Genomic DNA, 12,475 nt, shown 5'->3' on the forward strand with positions numbered 1-12,475 from the left:
ATTGAGTTGAATCTATAGATTAATTTGGGAAGAACTGACATTGCAATAATATTGAGTCTCTCTCAAGTCACAAACATTGTATATCTATTTCTTTAGGTCTTTTGAAATTTTTTCCAGATATATCTTGTGGTCTTCAGCGTAGATGTCTTATTCCTGTCTTGTTACATTTTGATGCTATTGCAATGGTATTTCTTTTTCTTTTCTTTTTTTTTTAGATTTTTATTTGAGAGAGAGAGTGAGAGGGAGCACAGGCAGGGGGAGGAGCAGAGGGAGAGGAAGTAGTAGACTCCCCTGCTGAGCAGGGACCCCATCATGAGGCTTATTCCCAGGACCCTGGGATCATGACCTGAGCCGAAGGCAGATGCTTACCCCACTGAGCCACCCAGACACCCCTGTAATGGTATTTCTAACATTTCCATTTCTATGTATTGATTGCTACTGTATAAAAATATAGTTGCTTTTTAAAATGTTCATCTTATATCCAGGGATCTTGCTAAATTCACTTATTAATTTTCAAGTTTATGTATTCCTTTGGATTTTAATATTATAAAATCCTGTTATCTATGAATAAAGATGGTTTACTTCATCCTTCCCAAACTTTGTAACTTTTTTTCCTGGCTTCACTGCACTGACTAGGACTTCCCATACAATGCTGAATAGAAGTGGTGATAATGGACATACATGCGTTGTTGCTAAACTCAGGACAAAAGCATTCAACATTTCGCATTTAAGTATGAGGTTTGCTGTTGGATTTTTGTAGTTTCTCTTCACTGGAATAAAGAATTTCTTCTCTATTCCTAGTTTGGTGAGAATTTTTGTCATGAATGGGTGAGAAATTTTAGCAAATACCTTTTCCTGATTCATTGAGATCATTTTATGTTTTTTTCCTTTATTTGGTTACCTTAGTTACACTGATTTTTACTGCGTGGAGCCCTGGGTGTTACACGAAAACAATGAATTGTGGATCACTACATCAATAACTAATGATGTATTGTATGGTGACTAACATAATAAAATAAAATAAAATTTAAAAAATAAATTTTTTAATATTCTTTATTTTATTTTTTATTATGTTATGTTAGTCACCATACAGTACTTCATTAGTTTCTGATGTAGTGTTCCATGATTCACTGTTTGCATATAATAGCCAGTGTTCCTTGTAATATGTGCCCCAACCTGGCTTTCCTGAAATAAAGCCCTCCTAGTCATGATGTATTATCCCTCTTTATGTATCAGTGGACTCAATTTGCTAATATTTTGATTAGGCTTTATGCTTCTGTGTTTATGAGATATTGGCCTATAATTTTTCTTTCTTGTAATAATCTTATCAGATTTTCAAATCAGAGTTTGGAAGTTTCGAAGTATACCCATTATCTCTATTCAGTGAAAAAGTTTGAATACTTTTCTTCAAAAGTATTTTCTTCTTTTGTTTTGAAATACATGCATACCTTGTTTTGTTGTGCTTTGCAGACATTGCATTTTTACAAACTGCAGGCTTGTGTTAACCCTGTGTCAAGCCAATCTATGGGCATCAGGTTTCCAACAGCTTTGGCTTACTCTGGGTCACATGTTGGTAATTTTCGCTAATATTTTAAGCTTTTTCATTATGATATTAATTATGATGATCTGTGATCAGTGCTCTTCGATGTTACCATTGTAATTATTTTGGGGTGCCATCAACAACGCCTATATACTATATAGTACGGCAAACGTACTTGATAGATGGGTTCTGACTGCTCCACCCACCAGTTATTCCCCTGTCTTTCTCCCCCTCCTCCAGCCTCCCTATTCTGTGACACAACAATCTTGAAATTAGGACAATTAATAACCCTACAATGGTCTCCAAGTGTTCAAGTGAGAGGAAGAATAGCACATCTCTCATTTTAAATCAGAAGCTAGACATGATTAAGCTTAATAAGGAAGCCTTATGAAAAGCAGAGATAGGCTGAAAATGAGGCCTCATGAACCAGTTAGTCAAGTCGTGAAGGCAAAGGAAAAGCTCTCAAAAGAAATTAAAAGTGCTACTCCAGTGAACACACAAATGACAGAAAGCAAAACAGCCTTATTGCAGATATGAAGATAGTCTGAGTGTCTGGAAAGAAGATCAAACCAGCCACAACATTCCCTTAAGACAAAGCCGAATCCAGAGGAGGGCCCGAGCTCTCTTCATTCCATGAAGGCTGAGAGAGGTGAGGAAGCTGCAGGAGGAAAGTCTGAAGCTAGCAGAGGCTGGCTCATGAGGTTTAAGGAAAGAAGCCGTCTCCATGACATCAAAGTGCAAGGGGAAGCAGCAAGTGCTGATGGAGAAGCTGTGCAAGTGATCCAGGAGATCGAGCTCAGATAACATATGTAATATTTCATAACCCATCCTTCACCTCCGTTTAATGTTAGTAAGTAAACGTCTGCAGAACCATGTCCAAAAGACACTTCTATTCTCTTGATATCTGGCAACCAATCCCCTTCTCCCCTCCCCCCTTTGGTTTTGTATCTCAGCTCCTGATACACTTTTGTTGCCTCTGGCATCTGGATTCACTTTTTATGCTGGATGTCAACTTACTTTCCGTTAGGTCAGGCTGTGGGAAATATGCTCTCTCATATCTCCATGCTTTTGAGTTATTCTCTCTGCCTGAATGTCCTTCTTCTCTTGTCTGCAGGTGAATTCCTATTCTACCTTTAGAAATCACCTCAGGCATCACCTTCTCCTGGAAGCTGGCCTTTATATATCCCTTCCCCCATTCCAGGACTCCAAGCTTTAGGAAGATATTTCTCCCTCCAAACTCTTCCAGCATCTAGATCTTGTCTGTATAATACCACTTATTATAAGTATTCATGTAATAAAACAATTAATAGGTATGGCCCAAAGAAATGTTGGATTGCATTTGACAGAGGTAGTACCAGTGATAGATAACTTAGTGAAAAAGTAAAAGCCTCTAAGGGGGGTGGGGGGGAGAGGAGAAAAGCTACAGGGGAAGAAGTTTCTACTCAATATGACTCATTTTAAATATGCTTGCATTTGACCTTAGCATTCCCCCCGGCCATGATCCTGGTATTTGCTCTGTGCTCTTCCGCCTACATCTCTGGTAGAAGTTGCTCCTAGATGGTCCTGTAGGACTGACAGTCAGGCATACTCCCTGCACAAACTCCTCTTCAGAGGAGAGCTTCCAATCCTAGATTATAAATCACGTGCGATCAAAGATCACATATTATTCAGATGTGTGTCCCCAGGATGGGAACATGGTGCCTGGCAGAGAGCAAATGCTCAGTGAATACATTTTAAATAAATAAGTAACTGTTCTCCCAGAGGATGCTCTATATCTTGTTAAGTGGTATCCTGCAGCCCATGTGCAAACATCCCAGATGACAAGCACAAGCTTAAATCACTTTCAATTACTGAATATCAACTGGATTCCCCTGACTATATTCTACTCAGTTGACTAGACTTTGCTTATGTTTTGTTATATCTTTTGGAAACAGGATTTAACTGTCTGGCTAGGCCTCTGGAATCCATTTCTATAATCAGGTTAATTCTTTCAGCTCATGAAGTAGTGTAAAGTTCTAGCAAATAGTGTTAGAATGACAAGACTAAGAACAGCATCTCTCTTGGAATAATTTCTGCAGGACCTCATTGTAAAATTCTACATAAAAACTAAAAGCTAGACTTAACTGAGCTTTATCCCATAACAAATGTACCAGGACTAAACATTTGGATTCACAGATACATAATAAATTGCAACCTTCTATATACTAGGAATGTAGAGTATCTTTGAAATCTAGATTGTATTCCTTTGATTGAATCCTAGAGATTTCTCTAGAGATTTCAAACTAGCACTAGGTGAACACCACAAATAAGACCTGATTCTGGCATTATTTATTCTTGATTTCATTCAGGTGCCTGCCAAAGCTGGGACCACAGAACTTCTTCTGGCCTCCTCTTACTGCCTTATCAGTAACTGCTGGCACTGTACCTTTATGCACTGCAAATAACTATACCACAAGTAGAAAGAATTTTGTAATATTCCAGGGATATTCATGTGTTGTAGGTGATAAAACAGTGTTTATGCATTCAACAACTATTTACCACAGGTCTATTTTGTGCCAAGAAGGTCAGTTGCTTCTCTCCACATTGACAAGTTTAAGGGACAGCAAATCCTTTACTGAATGCCAGCCTGGTGCACTACCCATTAAATTATACTTGCCTTTCTGAAATTTTCCAATACTTTCACAAATCAAAGCCACTTGAGTTACCTAATTTGTTCATCTTTTATACAGAGCCAGTCAAGGAGACCTAAGCTGAAGCAAGTTATTTCAACACTAGTTAACTGGCTGTTTTCTACATCTGATTGACTATCAAATTAAGGCTGATGGAAATGCTCAAGAAACTAAATGCTGCAGAACCATAATGAGAATATTGATCTATATCTTGTTCAGGTGTTCATGGCTAAATTGATGCCACATTTTCATGTTGTCTCCTAAAAGATACAATGGGTTCATCCCTAACTCACCATTTTCCTCTTTATCTTTTCCTAAACTGCTTGCTTTTTGTGATCTATAATGGTTTGTACTCATTATGTTGACAACATGTTTTTTTCCTTTTCAACAATAAAAAATAAAAATGAAAACAATAGGCAAGTTCAGATAATTACATTCAATTTTAATTCAACAGTCTAAAAAGAATTCAATAACTTCTCACATTCTTCCTGAAAACAATATTTTTTAAAAAGCATTGTAAGAGGGGGCGCCTGAGTGGCTCAGTCATTAAGCGTCTGCCTTCAGCTCAGATCATGATCCCAGGCTCCTGGGGTCGAGCCCTGCATTGGGCTCCCTGATCCGCGGGAAGCCTGCTTCTCCCTCTCCTACTCCCCTTGCTTGTGTTCCCTCTCTCCCTATCTCTCTCTCTGTCAAATAAATAAATAAAATCTTAAAAAAAAATTTTTTTTTAAAGCATTGTAAGAGGAAAAGAGATCTACTTCCTTTTCTAAGTTAAAAAGTGAAAATTCAATTATGATTAAAAAAATGTAAACAGTTGGGCGCCTGGGTGGCTCAGTTGGTTAAGCGACTGCCTTCGGCTCAGGTCATGATCCTGGAGTCCCTGGATCGAGTCCCGCATCGGGCTCCCTGCTCGGCAAGGAGCCTGCTTCTCCCTCTGACCCTCCCCCCTCTCATGTGCTCTCTCTCTCTCATTCTCTCTGTCTCAAATAAATAAAAATCTTTAAAAAAAAAAAATGTAAACAGTTTAAATCAATAGTCCTTTTAATAAATGAATTGAGGGGCTCCTGGCTGGCTCAGTTGGTAGAGCATGCAACTCTTGATCTGGCTTGTGAGTTTGAGCCCCATGTTGGGTGTAGAGATGAAAGAGAAAGAAAGAGAGCAAGAGAGAGAAAGAAAGAAAGAAATTGACATGGGATTGTATAAAGAAAAACTTACCTGATAAGTTTATCTGGATCTTTAGGAAACTCAGGGCTGTTATTTCTCACTATAAAGAAAAACATGAAAGGATTCTGGTTGACTTGGAAGAATGAATATATGGCTTTATGTAAGCTCTTTCCAAAACGTCGATAAAGTGGTAATAAAAGAATAAAAATAAAGTATAAAACCTCAAGGAGAGGAAAAGAAAAATGGTAAGAAAAATTTTCAAGATGAGGGGTGCCTAGGGGCATCTGGGTGGCTCAATTGGTTGGGCATCTGCCTTCGGCTCAAGTCATGATCCCAGGGTCCTGGGGTCGAGCCCCACATCTGGCTCCCTGCTCACTGGGGAGCCTACTTCTTCCTCTCCCTCTGTCCCCTGGCTTGTGCTCTCTCTATCCCAAATAAATAAATATAATCTTAAAAAAAAGATGAGGGGTGCCTGAATGGCTCAGTCAATTAAGCATCTGGCTTGTGATTTTGGCTCAGGTCATGATCTCAGGTCCTGAGATTGAGCCCAGCGATGGCCCCTGCATCTAGCCCTGTGTGGAGTGGGCTCCATGCTCAGCAGGGAGTCTGCTTCTCTCCCTCTCCCTCTGCCCCTCCCTCTGTTTGCACATCCTCTCTCTTTCTCTCTTTCTCTCTCTCTCTCTGAAATAAAAAAATAAATCTTTAGGGTTTTTTTTCCCTAAGGTGAAAGATGTCAAGAGGTAACTGTCTTAGCCAGGAATTTGAAACCTAATGACTGAGGAGGGGACACTAATAAAAAGCATGCAGATTTACACTTCAGAACTTGAGAAACAGTTCAGGAATTGGAGATGTCAGATGCTTCTGAAATGTAGGAGGTATAGCACAGACATCAAATACTTATATCTTCACCCTGTACAAGCAGATGATCACCACTACCAAGGCAGGAGGGCAGATACTTACTTCCTGGAGAAACTGAATCAGAGAGACTCAGAACTGAAGGATATTAGGTACAAAGCAGGATAAGAGTATGGTGAGGGACTGGAAGCAGGGAATAAATCACATAAATCTTATTGGATAGATAGGACTCCTTATTCTTTCCCACTGTCCAACTCCCAGAGTTTAAGCAACTGGTGTCTCTCTCTCCAGGCACAAGACTGGAGGATTGATTTCAGGAGAAATAGTTAAGCCTGACTAATGACATGACTAGGTCATCACTGAATAACCCAATAAAGAAATAAAACTGTCAACAAATCTAGTCTGTATTCAAATATTTCCAATATTTTTAATGATTGATTTCCATTCTTCATATGTCCATCAATGGACAAAGATCACTACACATTTGTGTAAAGTCAATATCATGAAAGATAACAACCAAAACAAATAAACAGGGAGAAAAGTAGGAAATAGAAACATACTTTGCTGGAAAACTTCCAGAATATAGAACAAAAAAACAAAGTGATGGGTAATAGGAGAAAATAGATGTTTCAAAATTAGAGGAGCAGCTCAGTAGATCCTGCATCCAAATATATGGATATTTAAAAGAGAGAATAGTGAAAATGGAGGGAGAAAATGATAAAAGAAATAACATAAGAAAAAATTTCAGAACTAAAGGATTAGAGTTTGAGATTTAAACAGCCTAGCAAATGCCCTATATGATGAGCGAGGAAGGAAAAAAAACTACATCAAAAAACATTATCAAAAAATTTCAGGGGCTCAGTTGGTTAAGCATCTGCCTTTGGCTCAGGTCATGATCCCAGGGTCCTGGGATAAAGCCCCGCATCGGGCTCCCTGCTCTGCAGGAAGCCTGCTTCTCCCTCTCCTTCTGCCTGCTGCTCCCCCTGCTTATACTCTCTGTCAAATAAATAAATAAATAAAACCTTTAAAAAAAAATTTCAGATCCCTGGGAATAAAGAGGAAATTTTAAAAGTTTTAGAAGGAAAATATGCCACATGTGAAAAATTGTATATAGTGAAATCAGACTGCTCAAGAGCAACACTAGAAACTACAAGGTAATAGGATCTTTACAATTCCGAAAGAAATCGGCAAACTAAAATTTAACTAAATTGTGAACATAAGACAGTGGAATAAATACATTTGTAGGCATATAAAGTAATAAAAGATTTAGCTCTCATGTACTAGGAACCTCCTAGAAGAAGTGCTCCAATGAAATGAAGGAGCAAACCAAACAAAAGAAAAGCAAGGGATCAAGCAGGAGCTCCAATTGAAGAAACAGGCAAAGCATCATCCCAGGACACCTACCAGAGAACTGCCAACGTGGAACTGAAGGAGGATGGAATGCCAGAGGAAAGAGGTCTCCAAGGGAGTAAAATGCAATTGATGGACTACCTGGGAGTCGTTTTATAGCTTTGTCACAAAGTTTAGGGGTAGATAGTAGATATATTAAAAAACAAAAAGCAAGGGAATGAAAAATTGGGCCACTTGTACAAGGAAAGAAAAAGAATCATTCACAGTTCTTTTGTGACAAATAATTAGTAAGTCATAGTAAGTATTAATGTAACCAAACTATATTAGGAAGAGGGGCAGAGAAAGATGGATGGAAATAGTATAAATCTAAATCTTTATATTTCAGAAAAAGCCTATATGTAATATCTAAAACTGAACAACCCACAAATATTAGTATTTAAAAAAAAACTTAGAAATATAGTGGTAAGTTCCAGAAGAAATATGTGCTGAAAGCTGTTGGTGGTTTGTGGGGGTGGGGGCAGCACTCAGCAATGGAAGGTGTGGGGTTCTAGTGTCCGCTATGTTTCATTAAAAACCAACTCATATGCTTCCAGGGAAGATGGTAGAGTAGGATCCTAAGCTCACTTCATTCCATGGATACAATTAGATAACACCCACATCAGTGTAAATAACCCAGAAAACAACCCAAAGACTGGCAGAACACATTCTTCACAGCTGAAGGTAGAGAAGATGCCACATCAAAGAGGATAGGAAGGGCAGAGAGTTGGTCAGGAGCCAAAAAGACCTGTGGACTGTCTCCGGGAGGGAGGGACACTACAGTTGCAGAGACAGGAAAGAAACAGACCCTCACACCAGGCACCCCAGGGACATGGATGAAGAAGATGAATCCCCATGATATTTGGCTTTGAAAACCAAAGAGGCCTAACAATCAGTGGGGCTTAACACCTGGAACTTTAAAAATCAGCAGGCACTGCTCTGGGAGAGCCAAGAGAGTGACAGGAAACTGCCCTTAAGAAGACAACACAACAAACAGCCCTGCTGAGATACAGCACAGAAGCAGCAATTTGAAAAATACCTGGAGTATATGGGAAGGAGATTTATTTACTAATCTCAGAGCATGTGCTGGATGGGTAAGGAACTTTGGGAGACTTCTCCAAGAACAAAAGAGCTATTGCATGTCATTTGGCTCCTCTGCCACTTAGCCTAAACACATGGACCCCTGCAGCACCAACGCTCTGCACCTAGCTGGCTAATAGCTTTCCCTGTCCCCATGTTCTTCTGTGGACATGCCCCTCCATCCAAGCCTGGGCAGTTTTCCTAGGCAGTTGCAGATTCCCTCCCACACCAGACCCGCACAAACCTTGCTAAAACCACGATTCCTAACCTTGCTTTCTCCTGCTGACCTGTCCCCTCAAAAACGCCCTTGCTGGGAGCCCATTCAAAGTGGTACAACAAGCCTGGCAGTTTGCAAGCAGCCCCAGTAGGGGCCAGCACCACCCCAAAGTGACTCCTGAGCTGGTATGAGGGGAAGATAACCACACACACCAGTCCAACTGTGGCCCCAGCAGTGGGCCACAAAAGCTTCTCAGGAAACAACACATGGAATGTGCCCTGCCATTTGATTCTATTGCATCTCTGGCAAATACCTGGTCTGACTCAGCTCAAGTCTAAGGTGGCCCCAGACTGACCCACTAACATCAGAGGAACAAAAGCCTGCTCACAACAAGAAAAGAGAGCCATTGCAAATGAGTGGACTGAAGGCAAAAGTGTCTCATCCACAATAGCAGGGCACATGCAACACACATAGGAGACAACCCTGAATCACCAGGTTCTGGTGAACAGGGTCATTGGACTGCAGGGTACTACAGGACATCTTCATGAGGTCACTACTTCCAATAGCAGGAGACATCACTGACCTTCCTAACACAAAGACACAGACACAGAGAGCTAGACAAAATGAGGAGACAGAGGACCAGGCCGCAAATGAAAGAACAGGACAAAATCATAGAAAGAGAGCTAAACAAAATGGAGATAAGTAATACGCTTGATAGAGAATTTAAAATAATGGTCAAAAAGATACTCACTGGATTTGAGAAAAGAGTGAAGGACCTCAGGGAGACCCTCAACAGAGACATGGAAAACAGAAAAAAGAACCAATCAGAAATGAAGGACTCAATAACTAAAATTAACTAAAATTTAAAATATATTAAATGGAATAAATAACAGACTAGAGGAAGCAGAAGAATGGATCAGTACCCTGGAGGACAGAGTAATAGAAAGAAATCAAGCTGAATAGGAGAGAGAAAAAAATAATAAAAAATGAAAATAGACTAAAGGAACTCAGCGACACCATCAAGTGTAATAACATTTGCATCATAGGGATCCCAGAAGTAGAGGGAGAGGAGGAGGTAGAAAATTTACTTGAAACTGAAAACTTCCCGAATCTGGGGAAGGAAGCAGAAATCCAGATCCAGGAGGCACAGAGAGCCCCCAAGAAAATCAACCCCAGAAGTCCACACAAAGATACACAGTAATTAAAATGGCAAAAAATAGTGAAAAATAATTTTTAAAGCAACAAGAGAAAAGAAAACAGTTATATATAAGGGAAACCTCATAAAGCTATCAGATGATTTTTCAGCAGAAACTTTGCAGGTGAGAGTGGCATGATACACTAAAAATGCTGAAAGAAAAAAAAAATCTGCACCCAAGAATACTCTATCCAGCAAGGCTATCATTCAGAAAAGAAGGAGAGATAAAGACTTTCCCAGACAAACAAAAGTTACAGGAATTCATCACCACTAAACTAGCCCAACAAGAAGTGTTCAAGATGTACCTTTGGTGGAATGAAAAGATCATAAGCAGGAATAAGAAAAGTAAGAAGCACAAAAAGCAGTACAATTAAGTATATCTATAAAAACCAGTCAAGGGATTTACAAATTAAAAGAATGTAAAGGATGACACCATATACCTAAGACAGGTGAGAAACACGTTTCAAACCTAAGTGACCATCAACCATCAATGCATAAACTGCTATATGCATAAGATGTTATATATAAACCTAACGGTAACCACAAATCAAAAACCAGTAATAGATATGCAAAAACACAGAGAGAAAGGAATCCAAGTATATTACTAAAGAAAGCCAGCAAATTATAAGAGAAGACAGCCAAGAGAAGAAAGCAACAGAGAAGAACTACAAAAACAATCATAAACAAATAACAAATGGCAATAAGTACATACCTATCAACAATTAATTTGAATGTAAATGTACTAAACACTCCAATCAAAAGACATAGGATGATGGAATGGATAAAAGAGAAAGACCCATCTCTATGCTGCCTAAAAGAGACTCATTTCAGACTTAAAGACACATGCATATTGAGAGTGAAGGGATGGGAAAGTAAAAAGAAAGCTGAAGCAGCAATACTGATATTGGGCAAAATAGTCTTTTCAACAAAGATTGTAACAAGAGACAGAGAAGGACACTATATAATCATAAAGGGAACAATCCAACAAGAAGATATAACAATTGTATATATTTTTGCACCCAGCATAAGAGCACCCAAATACATAAAGCAGCTAATAACAAGCATAAAGGAAGAAATTGATAGAAATACAATAATAGCAGGGGACTTTAACACCCCACTCACATCATTGGATAGATGATCCAAACAGAAAATGAATAAGGAAACAGTGGCTTTGAAGGACACATTGGGATCAGACGGAGCAAACAGATATATTCAAAACATTCCATCCTAAAACAGCAGAATACACATTCTTTTCAGGTGCACATGGAACATTCTTCAGAATAGATCACGTTAGGCCACAAAACAAGTCTCAACCAATTCAGAAAGACTAAAGTCACACTCCACATCTTTTCCAACCACAACACTATGAAACTAAAAATCAACTGCAAGAAAAACTCTGGAAAGAACACAAATACATGGAGGTTAAGGAATATGTTACTAAACAATGAATGGGTCAACCAGGAAATCAAAGAGGATATCAAAAAATACATGGAAACAAAGTAAAATGGGGGCACCTGGGTGGCTCAGTCTTTAAGCATCTGCCTTCAGCTCAGGTCATGATCCCAGGGTCCTGGGATTGAACCCTGCATTGGGCTCCCTGATCCGCGGGAAGCCTGCTTCTCCCTCTCTCACTCCCCCTGCTTGTGTTCCCTCTCTCACTGTGTCTCTCTCTGTCAATAATACATTTTTTTAAAAATCTTTAAAAAAACAAATGAAAATGAAAACACAATGGTCCAAAAGTTGGGGGATGCAGGAAAAGCTGTTCTATGAAGGAAGTTTATAACAATACAGGCCTACCTCAAGAAGCAAGAAGAATCTCAAACAACCTAACCTTACACCTAAAGGAGCTAGAAAAAGAAGAACAAACAAAACCTAAAGCCAGTAGAAGGAAGGAAATAATAAAGATTAGAGCAGAAATAAACAAAATAGGAAATTAAAAAAATAGAACAGATCAATGAAATTAGGAGCTGGTTCTTTTAAAATATCAACAAAATTGATAAACCTTTAGCTAGACTCAGAAAGAAAGAAAGAAAGAAAGAAAGAAAGAAAGAAAGAAAGAAAGAAAGAAAGAAAGAAAGAAAGAAAGAAAAGAAAAGAAAAGAGAAGGAGGGAAGAGGGGATTTCAAAATCAGAAATAAAAGAGAATAACAACTGACACCACAGAAATAAAAAGGATTATAAGAGAATATTATGAAAAATTATATGCCAACAAATTGGACAACCTAGAAGAAATGGATAAATTCCTTGAAACATACAACCTCCCAAAACTGAAGCAGGAAGAAATAGAAAATTTGAGCAGACTGATTACCAGCAATGAAATTGAATCAGTAATTAAAAAAACTCCCAACAAACAAAAGTCCAGGACCAGA

General features: G+C 38.9%; 1 protein-coding gene across 2 annotated transcripts in view; it reads right to left on the reverse strand.

Moving 5' to 3' along the window:
* Nucleotides 1-12,475, reverse strand: part of UBE2U (ubiquitin conjugating enzyme E2 U) — a 66,848-nt gene that overhangs the window by 25,811 nt on the left and 28,562 nt on the right. For both annotated transcript variants that reach the window (XM_035018365.1, XM_035018366.1), the window contains exon 6: nt 5,425-5,473. In XM_035018365.1, the coding sequence (XP_034874256.1) occupies nt 5,425-5,473 (49 nt within the window). The remainder of the gene's footprint in view (nt 1-5,424; nt 5,474-12,475) is intronic.

This window comes from Mirounga leonina, unplaced genomic scaffold (genome assembly GCF_011800145.1).
Source record: "Mirounga leonina isolate KUSES-001 unplaced genomic scaffold, KU_Mleo_1.0 Mir_173, whole genome shotgun sequence".
Taxonomy (NCBI): Eukaryota; Metazoa; Chordata; class Mammalia; order Carnivora; family Phocidae; genus Mirounga; species Mirounga leonina.